The 21,671-nt window shown below is 47.0% G+C and overlaps 1 protein-coding gene across 3 annotated transcripts in view; it reads right to left on the reverse strand.

Moving 5' to 3' along the window:
• TH (tyrosine hydroxylase) overlaps positions 1-21,671 on the reverse strand; it is a 230,676-nt gene that overhangs the window by 13,862 nt on the left and 195,143 nt on the right. For all 3 annotated transcript variants that reach the window (XM_056526869.1, XM_056526870.1, XM_056526868.1), the window contains exons 8-10: positions 2,674-2,809; positions 1,119-1,188; positions 175-231 (exon numbers count right to left, since the gene is read on the reverse strand). In XM_056526869.1, coding sequence (XP_056382844.1) covers positions 175-231; positions 1,119-1,188; positions 2,674-2,809 — 263 coding nt within the window. The remainder of the gene's footprint in view (positions 1-174; positions 232-1,118; positions 1,189-2,673; positions 2,810-21,671) is intronic.

Consider the following 21,671-nt stretch of genomic DNA (forward strand, 5'->3'; position numbering starts at 1 on the left):
GTTATAACAATTATGCTCCATTACACTGATGGACGTTAATGGCAGGCAAAGTATAAAAAAAAAGAGCCATTAACGTCCATTTGTAACAAAGCAACAGTCATAGTGTGAAAGGAGCCTTAGCTTGATAAATCATCCCCCCCACCCCCCAAGACTGCATGTCATCATGCTTCTTACCGTAGCCAGTTTTTCTATTTCCTCATCTGTTGCTCCCAGCGATGCCAAGCCAATGTCCTGCATAAAACATATAGAAAAGTAAGGCTAGGTTTCAACAAAGGTTTTTTTTTTCTGTTATTTTTTGGTAAACTGCCACAACTATTTTTTGAGGCAAATTCAGAAGTAGATCCATGAGGAAGGAGAAGTCCTTTTGAATACACTTCTGACTTTGGCTCAAACACCATCTCCGGCAATCTCTCCTGCAGCACCCACTTGTCATCAGCCTCATGGAACGAAGATCGCTCCGTGTCTGATGACTCACGAAACAGAGGCCAGAGTACCGTGACATTGCGGCCCCACCCCCTCATGACATCACACCCCACCCCCTCAATGCAGACTTGCATTGAGGGGGAGGGGTGTGATGTCACGAGGGGGCGGGGCCATGATGTAGCTATCTTTTCTCCATGAGGCTGATGACAAGTTGGTGCTGCAGGAGAGATTGCGGGGGTCCCCAGCAGCAGGACCTCTGCAATCTGACATCTTATCCCCTATCCTTTGGATAGGGAATAAGATGTCTAGGGCTGGAGTACACCTTTAAAGGGTCTAAAAAAAACTTTCTGAATGCATTGTATATTTACAACATATCAGACAATAGGGGCATTGTTTGAAAAATGTCCTAAGGAGTTTTGATCGGTCGGGGTCTAAGTGCTCATATTCCCACCAACTGCTAGAAAAGTGCATGCAGTATGTAGGCTTTAGTAGAAGACCTATGGGCTTGTCTGTGTTTTGTGCACAGAACATGCAGAGAAAACATTTGGTCACATGCTTTTCCAAGCTTATTCTAATTTTCGTTGGGGGGTCTGAACACTTAGACCGAGACCAATTTCTTTATATGACAGGTACACTTTAAGCCATTTCATCGGTTTATGTTGATGCCAAACATTAATAAAACACTTTACACTGACCTGTGAGAACTGAGCAAACGTTTTATCTGCCAATATGGGAACGTGTCCAAGCAGCTCATGACAACAGTCCCTGAGGATCAACACAAGACGAGAAATGATTGTGGATATCATGTCGTTCATATGTCTTTACAACTACATGGACAATGGCCCTTCCTCATCTGGTAATTCAATTGATAAAACCTTCTACAGTTAAGGTGGACTTAACCTTATTACACAGGTCATTTATTAGATCACCATCGATCAAGACTACATAAATATCCTCATTTTAGGTTGATCGATCAGTAATGTAAATGCCGACATTGATGCTCCATGCCCAGTAGCGGGAATCATCCTGTTGGAAATGACCATCAGATTTTCCAGTAACTGTTCACTGGTAGTGTAAAAACTCATTCTGTTTAAAGGAGAATTTGGGCATAATAGATCTGATCATTTTTAAGTCATGAAATGCATTCAAGTCAAATATCTAGTTATTTTGGAGCGGGACCACACCACACATAAACATGGTCACATCTCCACTGGGAACATGGGCTTGGTACCACATATTTAGCACTGGCTGAAGTCCCAGGGATTACACCCTTACAGATGTCACTATTATGGCTTATGTAGTTTTTCCTGGGAAAATAATTGTTGCCTTGTGTTTACAGGAACAAAAACAGGAACATTGAATATGATAGATTAGTCAATCCCAGAATACATCTGGTGGGTGAACCAATGGGCAACACAAATTCTCATGCTCCTGTACTAATAGATAGAAAATAGATAAGTGAATCCTGGAAATTCTAATAGATAAGTGAATCTCAAGATCAAAATTGACCTTGGGAGAACTGACCCAAATCGACTTTCAGATTCAATTTGGATTTGGTGGTGGATTTGGATTTTTACAGGAGCAAGTAATCTTGTCAACAGACAGGACTCCCTGCTTCTGTACACAGGGCCATTCTTAGAGTAGATGGTACCCTGTGAGAAACTTTCTTTGTAAGCTCCCTTTGTTGGTAGCTTCCCATTTGTAGGTAGTATCCTTGTATTGCTCCCAGCTCCTATGTGGACCAACAACGTCTCCTCTTCCTTCCTGATCTGCAGGCACACAGGTAATATAACTCATGAGCCGGAGCACAGAGGAAGAGAGCTACCTCTTGTGACTGCAGGCATAATGCTGCCTGCAGCCACAAGGGGGAGTGACAGAGCAAGGAGCACATGGCACTTCTCTCAGTCAAGCTGCAACATTAAACTGTAAGCATGTCATTAGGATATGCTTACAGTTAAATTCCCTGTGACTGACACCAGCCCTGCAGGGGAAGAGAGCCAGCCAGGCACCCCCTTTCACCTGCTGGGTTGATGCAACCTTTGTGCAGTGAATGGCAAGGTATGTGCAGGTCCCTCATATAATTTGACTAATTTAAAATCAATTCATTTATCTCTAGTCACTAATATGTATAGTAAACCCTGCTGATTTCTATTTTATATGGGCTCTATACAGAAAATGTCTCATCCGTGCCATTAGAGGCATCATCATGGTAGCCTATATATATGGTACAAGTTATATCTCATCACTTACGGTTCTGGAGAGTGCATGGGGGATGATGCATGTCGAATATATTGGGTACACTGGAAAACACGAAAAGCCAAGCTAGAGAGGAAGTCACGAGCCGATAGAAGGCCAGCCACAGGGCGTACCGTAAATCCAGTCCTTTCTGTAATAAACCAGAAAAAAAAAAACAGATTATACAAATTATTAATTATACGGGGTTGGGGGTGGATTTATCAAGCAAAGGAACAATGGAGCAGTTGCCCATATCTGGAACTGCTTCACTCTTCCCTTTGCACAAGGTTTAATAAATCTCCCCCATAGTATCTAATAGAATAATTGTATACCTTCATTGCCAGCTATTTTTTTCGATATCTTGTACCACATAATAATAATAATAGAAGGGCATTATTTCAGACAGGCATAACTTTAAAAAAAGATTGAGAGCAAACCTATTTGGTATATAATAAAGGAGCGTTGTAAAATAATGAAATGTTAGACTTCATGATGCCACTGGGGGAGATTCTAATGTAAAGATAAATCTAATAAAAAGATTCCACACATATTTGTCATATTGTAATTTTTTTCTCTCTTAAAATATTGAGTGCAATATACTATATTTTAAAATTGAGTCAATGTGGAGACAGACCCTATTTAACAATTGCAGTTTACATTATTGACAGCAGATGGTGCCAGAGTCCAGTTCAAACTTGGTGGTAATTAACAGTATCCTTTCCATATCTGATTCGCAAGATTAAGAGTGGCAGATTTAAAGCTGTGTTCAGTCATTAGGTTTACATTAAACTCTGCAACATAAAATCTGTAGCTTCAAATCCTGAGCATCAAATATGCACAAGATACTATATGCGTGAACAGACCCTGAAAGAAAAATAAAGTGATAAACACATTGCTTTACTTCTTAAATCTTTCTATCTGTCTCTCTATCCCATATCTATCTGTCTATCTATCTCATATCTATCTATCTTACTATCGCTTTATCCCATATCTATTTATCTATCTATCTTATATCTATATTTAGATATATACAGTACAGACCAAAAGTTTGGACACACCTTCTCATTCAAAGTTTTCTTTATTTTCATTATGAAAATTGTAGATTCACACTGATGGCATCAAAACTATGAATTAACACATATGGAATTATATACATAACAAAAAAGTGTGAAACAACTGAAAATATGTCATATTCTAGGTTCTTCATAGTAGCCACCTTTTGCTTTGATTACTGCTTTGCACACTCTTGGCATTCTCTTGTTGAGCTTCAAGGGGTAGTCACCTGAAATGGTTTTCACTTCACCGGTGTGCTGGTGTGGAGGAGGAGGTGTGATGGTGTGGGGGTGCTTTGCTGGTGATACTGTTGGGGATTTATTCAAAATTGAAGGCATACTGAACCAGCATGGCTACCACAGCATCTTGCAGCGGCATGCTATTCCATCCGGTTTGCGTTTAGTTGGACCATCATTTATTTTTCAACAGGACAATGACCCCAAACACACCTCCAGGCTGTGTAAGGGCTATTTGACCAAGAAGGAGAGTGATGGGGTGCTGCGTCAGATGACCTGGCCTCCACAGTCACCGGACCTGAACCCAATCGAGATGGTTTGGGGTGAGCTGGACCGCAGAGTGAAGGCAAAAAGGGCCAACAAGTGCTAAGCATCTCTGGGAACTCCTTCAAGACTGTTGGAAGACCATTTCAGGTGACTACCTCTTGAAGCTCATCAAGAGAATTCCAAGAGTGTGCAAAGCAGTAATGAAAGCAAAAGGTGGCTAGAGCCTAGAATATGACATATTTTCACACTTTTTTGTTATGTATATAATTCCACATGTGTTAATTCTTAGTTTTGATGCCTTCAGTGTGAATCTACAATTTTCATAGTCATGAAAATAAAGAAAACTCTGAATGAGAAGGTGTGTCCAAACTTTTGGTCTGTACTGTATATCTCATATCTATAGAACTTTTGAAAATTTCTGTTCACCAGACTCGTGAACTTCTCTAAAATCGCGATTTTGCTTCGACTCGATTCGAAAAAATCCATGTTTATTACACTGCCTATCATCTCTAAATCCCTGTCTAGCACTGTTAGGAGTATATTCAAGTAGTTTTAAAGTTTTTTTAAAGATCAGTTATGGCGACATGCACTAACCCATGGTAACTTTTACAGCTCGCCCATTTTTTAGGCTTATTCACACCAAAATAAAGCGGCATTAAGTATCCCGATACATGCCTGCAAGTGTTAGTATGCACATGAAGGCATGGAAAGACACCATGGCTTAATCCCAACGTGCCAAACATTACCCCTTTTTGGGAGTAGCAACAGGTTCGTAGTCTAGCAAGGGAAGAAGACGGCATGGATTTTTCCAAGCCTCCCAAAAATTATCCCTTTTATTGTGGATGATGGGTTGTGTCTGTGTTGACCTGGATAGAAGTAGGGTGATGGTGGGCTGGTGTTTCTAGTAGTAGCCAGCATACAGCAGACGGTGGTGAGGTAGAGTTATCTGTAGCCAGCAGAGAGCAGGCATTGGTGGACTAGGTATTCTTCTACCCAGGCTTTGTGATACTTGAGGTGCTAACGTAGAGGCCTAATTCCTAAATTTGGACCCAGCCTGTGCCTCACTTTCTCTCCTCAGAGCCTGCTTTCCTGCATCTGGTTACATAATAAAGAAATTCCACATGGCAGGATACCATAAATAGCTAGGTACATCAACACCCGACTGTGCCCCTGTTCTAGAATGTTTTTTTCTCAAGCCTTCAGATCCATCACCTGTGTTACCGTCACTTTCTCCTGAGCTGCTCAGACCAGAAGGCCCACTGACATCCTCCTTTTTAAACACCTCTTCATCATCCCCACCACTCCTCTCAGTTAGCCCTTCTGATGTGTCATCGTGACCTCCTTGTTCCCCCGCCCCACATCTACCATGATGCCTTCCAGAATCCTCATCACGACTACCATCAGTCCCACTAGTGCTATGCTCGGCCATTGCAGCCCCTTTCCCCCACCTCAGCAACATGCTCCAAAGGCTGACCGTGACCCAACTTCTCCTCGTGGCTAGTGCTATCCTTCTGCATTGCAGTGGGGGGGGGAAGCAAAGACAGAGCTGAGGAAACAGACCATCTAGAACAGACAAGTCCTTTAACAGACATATTTTTTAAGGATCGTTTTATCTTTTTTGGGTGATTTTTCACCAACCTACTTGTCAACTTTAAGTTTCAATGATTGAACTGCGTTTATCTTACAACAAGGTACGTATAAGGCAAGTTTAAGAAAACCAAAGTTTTAAAAAATACAGTCACTTTAGAATGCCTAATGTTTTTGGAATGCACAGGCTTTTTAGTATAGTGCGTGTTTGCATGTACACAACTAGAAAGATTTCACCCTTTAAGGACATAGGACATAAATGTACGTCCTGTTCTGCTGGTTCTTGGCGCACCAGGATGTACATTTACGTCCTATACATGACGCAAGCACCGGAGCAGTGCTCATACCATGCACGGCAGGTCCCAGCTGCTATCAGCAGCTGGGACCTGCCAGTAATGGCGGACATCAGAGATTGCGCTCATGTCCGCCATTAACCCCTCAGATGCCGTGATCAACACAGATCACGGCATCTGCAGCAATGCAGCGCTTTAAATGGCTGATCTGCAGCGGGGATCAGATCAGCCAAGATTGCAGATGGAGTTCCCCTACCTGCCTCCATCTGTCTCCCGGGGTCTTCTTTTCTGGTCTGACATTGAGCAGACCAGAGAAAAAAGATTGACGATGATACTTATCAGCAGGGCCGGACTGGGCATTGGGCATAGCGGGCAAATGCCCGGTGGGCCGGGCCGTCAGACTGCCGTAAAATAGGCCGAAAATAGGCCCACTAGTGGCCCGCACAGGCCGCCCGCACACCCGCAAAAGCCGCCCGCACAGGCCGGTCACCAGGCAGCCAGCACGCACAGGCCGCCAGCATTCCTGCACGCACAGGCCACCCGGCGGCAGCCACTGCATTACTATTAAAGTGGGCCGGCCCTGCGTTGTCCCAGGCTGGCCCACTGGCTTACCTTAGGCCTCTTGGTGACGTCACTGGCGCTGCGACGCGTACCCTACTGACCTGCATCCCACACGTGACCAGGCCAGCGTACGAGACTCCTCCTCCCTCCGGCCCGCGCCCAAACTGCTGTGTGCCGCCACACCAAAAGAGGTCCTGCCGCCAGAGCAAATTACAGAAGGCCTGGAAACAGTCTTCCCCCAAAGGTACAACTAGTCCACCAGGCATGAACTGACTTGCCATTCAGAAGCCCTGAAAAGCTGGGTGACAATTTTGTCACCTAGCTTTTCCATGCTCCAGAATGGTATGTTTGCTTATAGTAGATGAGCTATGATAAACAGCTATGCCATTCAGGAGCATGAAAAAGCTAGGTGAGAAATTGTCATCCAGCTTTTCTAGGCTCCTGAAAGCCATATCTGCCTATCATAGCCCAGCTATTGTACAGATTTACCTATAGCACATAGTGAAAGTTGTCTATAATAGCTGAGCTATGATAAGCAGATATGGCATTCAGGGGCCCAGAGAAGCTAGACGAGAAATTGTCACCCAGCTTTTCTGGGATCATGAATGGCATATCTGCTTAAAATAGCTCAGTTATTATAGACAACTTTCACTATATGCTATAGGTAAATCTGTACAATAGCTGAGCTATGATAAGCAGATATGGCATTCAGGAGCATGAAAAAGCTAGGTGAGAAATTGTCACCCAGCTTTTCTGGGCTCCTGAAGGCCATATCTGCTTATCATAGCCCAGCTATTTTATAGATTTACCTATAACATATAGTCAAAGCTGTCTATAATAGCTGAGCTATGAAAAGCAGATATGCCATTCAGGAGCCCAGAAAAGCTAGGCGAGAAATTGTCACCCAGCTTTTCTGGCCTCCTGAATGACATATGTGTTTAAAATAGCTCAGCTATTAAAGACAGGTTTGACTATATGTTATAGGTAAATCTGTATAATTGCTGGGCTATGATAAGCAGATATGGCATTCAGGAGCCCAGAAAAGCTAGGCGAGAAATTGTCACCCAGCTTTTCTGGGCTCCTGAATGGCATATCTGCTTATAATAGCTCAGCTATTATAGACAGCTTTGACTATATGTTATAGGTAAATCTGTATAATTGCTGGGCTAGGATAAGCAGATATGGCATTCAGGAGCATGAAAAATCTAGGTGAGAAATTGTCACCCAGCTTTTCTGGGCTTCTGAATGCCATATCTGCTTATCATAGCCCAGCTATTTTACAGATTTACCTATAGCATATAGTAAATCTGTCTATAATAGCTGAGCTATGATAAGCAGATATGCTATTCAGGAGCCCAGAAAAGCTAGGTGACAATTCCTCACATAGCTTTTCCATGCTCCTGAATTGCATGTCTGCTTATAAAAGCTCAGCTATTATAGACAGATTTGACCAAAAGTTATAGGTAAATCTATTTGTAATAGTTGAGCCATTGTAAGCAGACATGCCATTCAGGAGCATGGGAAAGCTAGATGAGGAATTGTCACTTAGCCTTTCTGGGCTCCTGAAAGGCATATCTGTCTATAATAGCTCAGATATGCCCAAAAATCATTGTGCGACAAAATTGAAGAAAATACACTATTTCGACACTTTTGGGGGCTTCCATTTTACGTAGTAAATTTTTTGGTAAAAATGACACCTTATCTTTATTCTGTAGGTCCATACGGTTAAAATGATACCCTACTTGTATACTTTAGATATTGTCGTACTTCTGAAAAAAATCATAACTAGATGCAGTAAAATTTATATGTTTAAAATTGTCATTTTCCTACCCCTATAACTTTTTTATTTTTATGGGGAAGAGGCGGTATGAGGGCTCATTTTTTTGTGCCGTGATCTGAAGTTTTTATCAGTACCACTTTTGTTTTGATCTGACTTTTTGATCACTTTTTATACATTTTTTTATGGTTTGAAAAGTGACCAAAAATACGCTATTTTGGACTTTGGAATTTTTTTTGCACGTACGCCATTGACCTTGCGGTTATTTTAATGATATAGTTTTATAGTTCGGACATTTATGTATGTGGCGATACCACATATGTTTATATTTATTTTTATTTACATGTTTAATTTTTTTATGGGAAAAGGGGTTGAACTTTTGCTCAGGAAAGGGTTAATACATATTAATTCACTTTTTTTTATACAGAGGGCTATAGCACTGCATACACAGATCCTATACACAGATCACTGCCATGGGTTACCATGGCAGCGATCAGTGTTATCGGCGGTTTACTGCTCCTGCCTGGATCTCAGGAACGGAGCAGTCATTCGGCGATCGGACACCGTGGAGGAAGGTAAGAGCCCTCCTGGTGTCCTGCTTGCCGCGGGTCCCGGCCGTTGATGGGCGCTGGGACCAACACGATATGATGCGGGGATGCAGGTCTTCATATCGCGGGAGCCGGCGCAGGACGTAAATATATGTCCTGTGTCGTTGAGGGGTTAAGTGCAGGGTCACACAGGGCGCATCCGCAGCTTATTTCATGTTGCGGATGGACCTGCCGCCGGCAGTGACTGCAGTGCGAGCACCCAGCTGTGCCCAGGTAGCTCTGTGTCTCCTCTTGTAGTGGTGGATTTCTACAGCAGGAAATCCGCCACTATTAGCAGACACACAGAGCTACCCGGGCACAGCTGGGTGCTCGCACTGCAACTACACAGTGATGCGTCCTGTATGACCCTGCGCTTAGAAAGCAAATGAGCAATGTATGGATTTAGACCCATACCAGGGTTTTATTTTTTGTGCCACCAATTGTACTTTGTAATAACACCACCACTGATTTAACCATAAAATGTAGAGCAAATGAAGGAAAAAAATTGGTGGGGGCTAAATAAAAAAAAAAAATAATAATAATAATAAAGCCATTTTGCAAAATGTGTGTGTTTCTCTGTCTATACGGTGTTAATTCTGGTAAAACTGATAATTTTTATTGATTCTGTAGGTCCATATAATTGCAATGATCCCCAGTTTATATAGTTTTTATTTATTTATTATATTACTACTACTTATTACTAAAATATTGACTTTTTGTACGAAAATAATAATGCTGAAAATCATTCCCTTCTGACCCCTATTTATTTTTATGGATTTTTTTTTTTGTTTTGATAGGACTTTCTGATCACTTTTAGTTTATTTATATCTGGTATATGAAGTGAAAAAAATCTGCAATTATAGACATTGGTATGTTTTTAGGTACATGCCATTGACAGCGCAGTTTATTTAAGTTTTTAATGGTTCGCACATTTTCTACATATGGCAACCATATATGTTTATATTTATTTTTGTTTACTTTTTTTATTTTAAAAAATGGGAAAAGAAGGGTGGTTCAAACTATTAGAAAAGGGGCTTATTCACATTTATTTACATTTTATTCACTATTATTTAGCACTTAGTACCCATAGGAGTCCATTATATGGAATCTTTTAATTGCATATACTGATCAAAACTATGCTATAGATAGGCACCTTCCGACGGTTTGCGCAGTTGATAGGATTTTGGTGTGGTGGTCCCGTTCAGCTCCCTGAGCTAGCAAGCAATGCTTTTAAAGGACATCTGCAGCAAAATTTTACTTATCCCCTATCCACAAGATAGGGGACTAGTGTTTGATTGCGGGGGGTCCGACCGATGGGACCCCCGCGTTCTCCCTAACAGGGCACCGGCATTAGTGCTCATTGTGAGCGCTAATGTGCGTAGCGTCAACCTTAGAGGTCGACGGTTACGCCTGTCCCCTCCCCGTCCCCATACAGTTCTATGGGGGTGACGGGGAGGCACAAACGCTGCCTCCCTGCCTCTCCCATAGAGATGTATGGAGGGGGCGTGTTGGCCGCAACGTCAGGCTGCGGCTGGCACGCCCCCTGCACGGGAGAGCCGCGGCCTCTTACAGGAGATCGCTGGCGTCCCAACAGTCAGACCCCCCGCGATCAAACACTTATCCCCTATCCTGTGGATAGGGGATAAGTTACATTTAGTGGCAGATGTCCTTTAAAGTAAACCCCTGTTTTTAAGGTAAACCCCTATTTTTATTATACCAGTGTTTCTCAACCAGGGTGCCTCTAACGGTTGCAAAACCACAACTCCCAGCATGCCTGGAAAGCCAATAACTGCTGCGAGTTGTAGTTTTGCAACAACTGGAGGCACATTGGCAGGGAAACACTGCATTTTACTATTATTAAGACTTGGTGGGATTTTAATTAAGCAATTATCTAATAATGTTGCTCAGGGATGTAATAAGGTGGCTGCACTGAGGGGAATCTCAGTCCAGAGCTGTACTCACTATTCTGCTGGTGAGGTCACTGTGTACATACATTACATTACTTATCCTGTACTGATTCTGAGTTATATCCTGTAGATCTTTTATTAAAAAATATAAAACATTACAAAAAGAACGAACATCACCATAACAATAATACAAACAACATACACCTGTATAATATATGTTACGCCGAGCGCTCCGGGTCCCCGCTCCTCCCCGGAGCGCTCGCTTCACTCTCCCCGCGGCAGCGCTCCGGTCACGTCCTCTGACCCGGGGCGCTGCGATTCCGCTGCCAGCCGGGATGCGATTCGCGATGCGGGTAGCGCCCGCTCGCGATGCGCACCCCGGCTCCCCTACCTGACTCGCTCTCCGTCTGTTCTGTCCCGGCGCGCGCGGCCCCGCTCCCTAGGGCGCGCGCGCGCCGGGTCTCTGCGATTTAAAGGGCCACTGCGCCGCTGATTGGCGCAGTGGTTCCAATCAGTGTGTTCACCTGTGCACTTCCCTATATCACCTCACTTCCCCTGCACTCCCTTGCCGGATCTTGTTGCCTTAGTGCCAGTGAAAGCGTTCCTTGTGTGTTCCTTGCCTGTGTTTCCAGACCTTCTGCCGTTGCCCCTGACTACGATCCTTGCTGCCTGCCCCGACCTTCTGCTACGTCCGACCTTGCTTTTGCCTACTCCCTTGTACCGCGCCTATCTTCAGCAGCCAGAGAGGTGAGCCGTTGCTAGTGGATACGACCTGGTCACTACCGCCGCAGCAAGACCATCCCGCTTTGCGGCGGGCTCTGGTGAAAACCAGTAGTGGCTTAGAACCGGTCCACTAGCACGGTCCACGCCAATCCCTCTCTGGCACAGAGGATCCACTACCTGCCAGCCGGCATCGTGACAGTAGATCCGGCCATGGATCCCGCTGAAGTTCCTCTGCCAGTTGTCGCTGACCTCACCACGGTGGTCGCCCAGCAGTCACAACAGATAGCGCAACAAGGCCAACAGCTGTCTCAACTGACCGTTATGCTACAACAGTTACTACCACAGCTTCAGCAGTCATCTCCTCCGCCAGCTCCTGCACCTCCTCCGCAGCGAGTGGCCGCTCCTGGGATACGCTTATCCTTGCCGGATAAATTTGATGGGGACTCTAAGTTTTGCCGTGGCTTTCTTTCCCAATGTTCCCTGCATCTGGAGATGATGTCGGACCTGTTTCCCACTGAAAGGTCTAAGGTGGCTTTCGTAGTCAGCCTTCTGTCCGGAAAAGCCCTGTCATGGGCCACACCGCTCTGGGACCGCAATGACCCCGTCACTGCCTCTGTACACTCCTTCTTCTCGGAAATCCGAAGTGTCTTTGAGGAACCTGCCCGAGCCTCTTCTGCTGAGACTGCCCTGTTGAACCTGGTCCAGGGTAATTCTTCCGTTGGCGAGTATGCCGTACAATTCCGTACTCTTGCTTCAGAATTGTCCTGGAATAATGAGGCCCTCTGCGCGACCTTCAAAAAAGGCCTATCCAGCAACATTAAAGATGTTCTGGCCGCACGAGAAATTCCTGCTAATCTACATGAACTTATTCACCTAGCCACTCGCATTGACATGCGTTTTTCCGAAAGGCGTCAGGAACTCCGCCAAGATATGGACTCTGTTCGCACGAGGCGTTTCTTCTCCTCGGCTCCTCTCTCCTCTGGTCCCCTGCAATCTGTTCCTGTGCCTCCCGCCGTGGAGGCTATGCAGGTCGACCGTTCTCGCCTGACACCTCAAGAGAGGACACGACGCCGTATGGAGAACCTCTGCCTGTACTGTGCTAGTACCGAACACTTCCTGAGAGATTGTCCTATCCGTCCTCCCCGCCTGGAAAGACGTACGCTGACTCCGCACAAAGATGAGACAGTCCTTGATGTCTACTCTGCTTCTCCACGTCTTACTGTGCCTGTGCGGATGTCTGCCTCTGCCTTCTCCTTCTCTACAGTGGCCTTCTTGGACTCTGGATCTGCAGGAAATTTTATTTTGGCCTCTCTCGTCAACAGGTTCAACATCCCGGTGACCAGTCTCGCCAGACCCCTCTACATCAATTGTGTAAATAATGAAAGATTGGACTGTACCATACGTTTCCGCACGGAGCCCCTTCTTATGAGCATCGGATCTCATCATGAGAGGATTGAACTTTTGGTCCTCCCCAATTGCACCTCGGAAATTCTCCTTGGACTTCCCTGGCTTCAACTTCATTCCCCTACCCTGGATTGGTCCACTGGGGAGATCAAGAGTTGGGGGTCCACTTGTTCCAAGAACTGTCTAAAACCGGTTCCCAGTAACCCTTGCCGTAACTCTGTGGTTCCTCCAGTAACCGGTCTCCCTAAGGCCTATATGGACTTCGCGGATGTTTTCTGCAAAAAACAAGCTGAGACTCTACCTCCTCACAGGCCTTATGATTGCCCTATCGACCTCCTCCCGGGCACTACTCCACCCCGGGGCAGAATTTATCCTCTCTCTGCCCCAGAGACTCTTGCCATGTCCGAATACGTCCAGGAGAATCTAAAAAAGGGCTTTATCCGTAAATCCTCCTCTCCTGCCGGAGCCGGATTTTTCTTTGTGTCCAAAAAAGATGGCTCCCTACGTCCATGCATTGACTACCGCGGTCTTAATAAAATCACGGTTAAGAACCGCTACCCCTTACCCCTCATCTCTGAACTCTTTGATCGCCTCCAAGGTGCCCACATCTTCACTAAATTGGACTTAAGAGGCGCCTATAACCTCATCCGCATCAGAGAGGGGGACGAGTGGAAAACGGCATTTAACACCAGAGATGGACACTTTGAGTATCTGGTCATGCCCTTTGGACTGTGCAACGCCCCTGCCGTCTTCCAAGACTTTGTCAATGAAATTTTTCGTGATCTGTTATACTCCTGTGTTGTTGTATATCTGGACGATATCCTAATTTTTTCTGCCAATCTAGAAGAACACCGCCAGCATGTCCGTATGGTTCTTCAGAGGCTTCGTGACAACCAACTCTATGCCAAAATTGAGAAATGTCTGTTTGAATGCCAATCTCTTCCTTTTCTAGGATATTTGGTCTCTGGCCAGGGACTACAGATGGATCCAGACAAACTCTCTGCCGTCTTAGATTGGCCACGCCCCTCCGGACTCCGTGCTATCCAACGCTTTTTGGGGTTCGCCAATTATTACAGGCAATTTATTCCACATTTTTCTACCATTGTGGCTCCTATCGTGGCTTTAACCAAAAAAAATGCTGATCCCAAGTCCTGGCCCCCTCAAGCAGAAGACGCCTTTAAACGACTCAAGTCTGCCTTTTCTTCGGCTCCCGTCCTCTCCAGACCTGACCCTTCCAAACCCTTCCTATTGGAGGTTGATGCCTCCTCAGTGGGAGCTGGAGCTGTTCTTCTACAAAAAAATTCTTCCGGGCATGCTGTCACTTGTGGTTTTTTCTCTAGGACCTTCTCTCCAGCGGAGAGGAACTACTCCATCGGGGATCGAGAGCTTCTAGCCATTAAATTAGCACTAGAGGAATGGAGGCATCTGCTGGAGGGATCAAGTTCTCCTGTTATTATCTACACCGACCACAAGAACCTCTCCTACCTCCAGTCTGCCCAACGGCTGAATCCTCGCCAGGCCCGGTGGTCTCTGTTCTTTGCCCGATTTAATTTTGAGATTCACTTTCGTCCTGCCGATAAGAACATTAGGGCCGATGCTCTCTCTCGTTCCTCGGATGCCTCAGAAGTTGAACTCTCTCCGCAACACATCATTCCACCTGACTGCCTGATCTCCACTTCTCCTGCCTCCATCAGGCAGACTCCTCCAGGAAAGACCTTTGTTTCTCCTCGCCAACGCCTCGGAATCCTCAAATGGGGTCACTCCTCCCATCTCGCAGGTCATGCGGGTATCAAGAAATCTGTGCAACTCATCTCCCGCTTCTATTGGTGGCCGACTCTGGAGACGGATGTTGTGGACTTTGTGCGAGCCTGCACTATCTGTGCCCGGGATAAGACTCCTCGCCAGAAGCCCGCTGGTTTTCTTCATCCTCTGCCTGTCCCCGAACAGCCTTGGTCTCTGATTGGTATGGATTTTATTACTGATTTACCCCCTTCCCGTGGCAACACTGTTATTTGGGTGGTCGTTGATCGATTCTCCAAAATGGCACATTTCATCCCTCTTCCTGGTCTTCCTTCTGCGCCTCAGTTGGCTAAACAATTTTTTGTACACATTTTTCGTCTTCACGGGTTGCCTACGCAGATTGTCTCGGATAGAGGCGTCCAATTCGTGTCTAAATTCTGGAGGGCTCTCTGTAAACAACTCAAGATTAAATTAAATTTTTCTTCTGCATATCATCCCCAGTCCAATGGACAAGTAGAAAGGATTAACCAGATCTTGGGTGATTATTTGCGACATTTTGTTTCCTCCCGCCAGGATGACTGGGCAGATCTCCTCCCATGGGCCGAATTCTCGTATAACTTCAGGGTCTCTGAGTCTTCCTCCAAATCCCCATTTTTCGTGGTGTACGGCCGTCACCCTCTTCCCCCCCTCCCTACTCCCTTGCCCTCTGGTCTGCCCGCTGTGGATGAAATTTCTCGTGACCTTTCCATCATATGGAGAGAGACCCAAAATTCTCTCTTACAGGCTTCATCACGCATGAAGAAGTTCGCGGATAAGAAAAGAAGAGCCCCCCCCCGTTTTTTCCCCTGGAGACAAGGTATGGCTCTCCGCTAAATATGTCCGCTTCCGTGTCCCTAGCTACAAGTTGGGACCACGCTATCTTGGTCCTTTCAAAATTTTGTGTCAAATTAATCCTGTCTCTTATAAACTTCTTCTTCCTCCCTCTCTTCGTATCCCTAATGCCTTTCACGTCTCTCTTCTCAAACCACTCATCCTCAACCGTTTTTCTCCCAAATCTGTTCCTCCCACTCCTGTTTCCGGCTCCTCGGACATCTTCTCGGTCAAAGAAATTTTAGCTGCCAAAAAGGTCAGAGGGAAAAATTTTTTTTTAGTGGACTGGGAGGGTTGTGGTCCTGAAGAGAGATCCTGGGAACCTGAGGACAACATCCTAGACAAAAGTCTGCTCCTCAGGTTCTCAGGCTCTAAGAAGAGGGGGAGACCCAAGGGGGGGGGTACTGTTACGCCGAGCGCTCCGGGTCCCCGCTCCTCCCCGGAGCGCTCGCTTCACTCTCCCCGCGGCAGCGCTCCGGTCACGTCCTCTGACCCGGGGCGCTGCGATTCCGCTGCCAGCCGGGATGCGATTCGCGATGCGGGTAGCGCCCGCTCGCGATGCGCACCCCGGCTCCCCTACCTGACTCGCTCTCCGTCTGTTCTGTCCCGGCGCGTGCGGCCCCGCTCCCTAGGGCGCGCGCGCGCCGGGTCTCTGCGATTTAAAGGGCCACTGCGCCGCTGATTGGCGCAGTGGTTCCAATCAGTGTGTTCACCTGTGCACTTCCCTATATCACCTCACTTCCCCTGCACTCCCTTGCCGGATCTTGTTGCCTTAGTGCCAGTGAAAGCGTTCCTTGTGTGTTCCTTGCCTGTGTTTCCAGACCTTCTGCCGTTGCCCCTGACTACGATCCTTGCTGCCTGCCCCGACCTTCTGCTACGTCCGACCTTGCTTTTGCCTACTCCCTTGTACCGCGCCTATCTTCAGCAGCCAGAGAGGTGAGCCGTTGCTAGTGGATACGACCTGGTCACTACCGCCGCAGCAAGACCATCCCGCTTTGCGGCGGGCTCTGGTGAAAACCAGTAGTGGCTTAGAATCGGTCCACTAGCACGGTCCACGCCAATCCCTCTCTGGCACAGAGGATCCACTACCTGCCAGCCGGCATCGTGACAATATATACAATAATGAGTCCATATTAGTCCAAAAATGTCCAACCAAGTATCTTCTGGTCCAGCCTCATTCTCACCAAACACACCGCTATAATAACAACAACTACTAAACACTCTACAATAATAATAATACTTACAGTAATAATAATAACAACAATAATAACTAAAAACTGGTCCGGTTGCATTTCACCACCCAAAATAATAAATATGTGTCAAACCACCAACAAACACCGCAAACAGAAAAACAGAATATACAATTTTTTTTTTTTTTTTTTTTTGGCCCTGAGCTGGTCCCGCATCTCATGCCCCCAGTACATGATAACAGACGTCCATGAACCAGTCCAGGATTTTACTTATTTATTTTTTTAAATAAAAAGTCCCACACAGAATCCCCCCTCCCCCCATCTACCCACCACCCAACCTAACACTAAACCCCAACACAACACAACCCCTAGAAAAAAAAAATACAATATATATACATATATACACATATACATAAATGTACAAACAAAACAAATATATACAAAATAATACAAACTATACAAACCAAACAACAAACAACAATAAGGCTTTTCAATCACACAAACCCCTAAAGCTCAAGTTCAGTGCCTGCAAGCCCTATATCACCATATATCTACAGCACAAAACAAAAAGACTCATGTGCCAGCATCAGCCCACCACCAGGGGGAGACGACAGGCTAAGGCACTTTAAAGGCAGAGCCCCTCCACAGACGAGAGGCCCTGCCAGAACCCAGCCTCTCGTACTCCAGAGAACGCACCTTCACCAGGTCACCAAGAATGTTCCTAACCACCTCACCCACAGGGAGGATTTTACGCTGCGTCGACACTAAACACCGTGCGTTCCACGTGTAATACCTGACCACTGAGCTGACTAGGAATAAAGTGCACCGGTCCCAGCCTCCAAGGTTTCTGAATGCCCCATAGGCCCATTCCGCATAGGAGAGACTGGCCAGCCGAGGCCAACCAATGGAAGCGCTGTGTTAAAGGGACAATGAAGCAGAAAATGCTCCATGCTTTCCAGCATGCCTCCACACTCCTCGCGGGGACATCCCCGGTCATCAGAGCTCCTGCACTTCAGATTGTCCCTCACACACAGTTTCCCATGGAAGCAGCGCCAAGTCAAGTCCCAAAACTTCAAGGGGATCCTGATAGAATTCAAAAGCTCTAAACCCACCTCCAGATCCCGACTTGGGCAGTCCTTGAGCGCCAATGGCCTCTGGAAATGAGAAGACAGGACCCCCTTGTCAAGGAATTTCCTCGACAGAGTCCTAATCTCCCACATCCCCAGACCCCACCGACGAATAACCTTCAGAACCGGGGTAGCGTAAGCCGGGAGATGCCCGTGTGGTGTGCGAAGATCCTTCACTTGCCCTCCTGTCTCCCATTCCTGGAAGAAAGGCCGAAACCATCCCCTACAGGAGGATACCCACGGAGGAGCCCTCTCTGACCAGAGGTTTGCTATATTGGTCTTAAGAAAGGTATTCACTAGGAATACCACGGGGTTGACCATACACAACCCCCCTAGTCTCCTTGTACGGTAAGTAACCTCCCTCTTCACTAGGTTCAGTCTATTCCCCCATAACATTTGGAAGAACACACTGTAGACCCGGGTCCAAAGAGGTTCTGGCAACATGCATACACTGCCCAGATATATCAGCAAAGGGAGCAGGAAAGTTTTCATCAGGTTAACCCTTTCCCGGAGGGTCAAAGACCAACCCTTCCACTGATCCACCTTCTGAGCGGCGATCTTAAGCCTGCTGTCCCAGTTTTGTTTGGGGTAATCCCCGTGACCAAATTCGATGCCGAGGACTTTTGCGGATTCCTGGGGCTCTGGAAGGGCGTCCGGGAGGTTAAAATCAGGATCTCCCCCTCCCAGCCAGAGACTCTCACACTTATCCTGATTGATCTTGGACCCGGATACCTCCGAGTAGCGGTCCACCTCTGACATCACCCATCTGCCCTCCTCTTGTGAGGAGACAAACACGGTGATATCATCAGCGTACGCTACCGCCCTCAGAGCCGAATCCGGCACCGCCAGGTCCATTCTCACCCCCGCCAACGGTCCACAATCAATTCTTCTAAGGAAAGGATCGATTGCAAACACGTACAGCAAAGGGCTCAAAGGACAACCCTGACGGACACCAGACCCAACCTCAAAAGAGCGGCCAATCCAACCATTCACAAGCGGGAAACTCTCTGCCCCTACATACAAGGTCTTAAGCCAATCAACAAAACCCCCTGGCAGGCCATATCTCAGAAGGACAGACCAGAGGTACTCATGGTTAACCCGATCAAATGCTTTTGCCTGATCCAAGGACAGCAAGTACCCCTTCCAGTGGCCAGCCCTACCCTGCTCCACAGCCTCTCGGACACTGAGCACAGCACTAAATGTACTGCGGCCCGGAACAGAGCAATGCTGAGCCCCCGAAAGGAGCCGGGGTGCAAACTCCACCAGCCGGTTAAACAGCACTTTTGCCAGAATCTTTCTGTCCGCATTGAGAAGTGCTATGGGACGCCAATTCTCAATGTGGGACGGGTCTTTACCCTTTGACAGGATGATCAGCGCTGACCTCCTCATTGACTTTGGCAAAGTGCCCAAGGATAGACACTCATTAAAAACCGCAGTCAAGAGGGGAACCAAAGGGTCCTTAAAGGTCTTATAGAACTCAGATGTTAAGCCATCCGGACCGGGTGACTTCTTGAGGGCAAGCCCATCAATAGCCATCCTGACTTCCTCTTCCCGGATCATCTCTGTCAAAACGTCAAGAGAGGGGTCTACTCCTGGTTCAGGGACGGTTTCAGCCAAGAAAGCTGATACCTTATCTCGATCTAGATCCTTCCTTCCCAAGAGGTGCGAGTAGAAGGATCTGACGACCTCCAGGATCCCTGATCTGGACCTCTTCAAGGATCCCGTACTATCAATCAGTCCTGAGACCACTTTACTACTCACTGACATCTTGCAGTTTCTGTAAGGGTCGGGCGAGCGGTACTTCCCGTAATCCCTCTCAAAAACCAAAGATGCGTGCCTATCGTACTGGCACTTCATCAACAAGGACTTCACTCTGGAGATATCCTCTCGGCTACCTCCAGTCGAGACAAGGTTCTCAAGGTTCTTCCTCAGGCCCTGGTACAAGCGGTACCTGTTTAGGCTTCTGAGGCCCGAGAGCTGGCGGAAGAATCTCGCAACCCTTTCCTTGAAGATCTCCCACCACTCTGACTTACTGTTACAAAGGCCCAGCAATGGTACCTGGCTCTGAAGAAAATCCTCAAAGGACTGTCTTATCTCCGCTTCTTCCAAGAGAGACGAATTCAGCTTCCAATAGCCTCTGCCCATCCGGGGGGTCTCTGTGACATTCAGAGAAAACAAAATTAAACAGTGATCGGAGAACTCCACCTCAACAACAGACACTGCTGAAGAGACAGCTTCCTCCTTTAAATAAAACCTGTCTATCCTAGACCTACAACTACCCCTATGATAGGTGAATCCCGCGTGGCCTGGGGTGTGCCGGATGTGGACATCCACCAGGCGAGCCTCACTCGCTATGCTATTAAGGGCGACGCTATCATAAGTCAGCTTGTCTCTGGAACCTCCCCTATCTTGGGGCCTCGTGACAGCATTGAAGTCCCCTCCAAAGACCACCTGCCGACTTGTAAAAAGATAGGGCTTGATCCTCATAAAGAGGCACTTCCGGTCCCACTTAGACTGTGGGCCGTAGATGTTAATAAGGCGAAGTTCTTGTCCCCTCATGAGGACATCTAAGATCAGGCACCTCCCCATTTCTAACTCGATAACCTGTCGGCATTCTACCGCTGCGGTAAAAAGGACCGCCACTACGCTATACGGCTCGGCCCCAAGAGACCAGTAGGAGGGCCCATTCCTCCACTCTCTTTTAGCCTTGTAGATATATCATCTATCTGTAAGCCTGGTCTCCTGCAAAAATAAAATATCAGCATTAATATGGGCAAAAAAATCATAGGCAGCAAAACGAGCTGTATCTGACTTAATGCTGGCGACATTAATGGACGCCAGTGTCAACGGAGAGGGTGCCGCCATCAAGGGTGATTGAGTTAAACAGCTTTCTTTTTCCCACTCCCCTTCTCACCCTCCACATCAGAAGAACTCTTCACCCTTTTTAGAGAAATAGAAGTGTCCATCTCACCAGTCGTCGTTTTACTTTCCTCATCTCCTGATTCTAGGCCAGTCCCTTCCCCTGAGGACATAACCTCCCCAGGGGAAGAGGACTCGGCGCCCCCTGGAAGCCCCTCTGCCACCTCCCCCTCATCCTCCCCTTCCGAAGAAGAGGAGGAGATGTCCCTGAGGGGTCGGAATTGATTGGAAAGGCCAACCAGAGGGGAGTCAGTTTTGCCTTCCTTTGGCACCTGGACCAGGGTGGGAGATCTTAAATCTCCCTTTGTTCTACTTGTACCCCGCTTTCGTGTCTCCTTCTGCCACCCCCCATCATCCTCCTCCACGCTATCTGAGGAGATGGCACCTTCCTCATTCTGGATCCTCCTGACCTCCTCATTCAACTCGCCATCCCTCGGGGTCTTAGCAGCAAGGTTGGCCTCTGGGACAGAATGAGAGGTCGTCCCGGTGACCCGGGCTTTCCCCATCACCCTATCCCTTTGGCGTTTATCAAGACGTCTTAGTTGGGCTGGTGTCTTTCTCTTGCTGTTCCTCACTGACCCCTCAGTTCCTCCACCCCTGCTAGTCCCCTCCCCAGCAGATTCCGGCTCATGATCTTCATCCGCTGGGGACAAGACCGCATTAGCGAAAGAACGAGGACAACGACTGAATGGGTGACCTAAGTCACCACACAGGTGACACCTAATCTCTGCACAAGATGTGGCAAGATGGCCTACACCCCCACACAAGGCAC

The sequence above is a fragment of the Hyla sarda genome, chromosome 6 (genome assembly GCF_029499605.1).
Source record: "Hyla sarda isolate aHylSar1 chromosome 6, aHylSar1.hap1, whole genome shotgun sequence".
Classification (NCBI taxonomy): Eukaryota; Metazoa; Chordata; class Amphibia; order Anura; family Hylidae; genus Hyla; species Hyla sarda.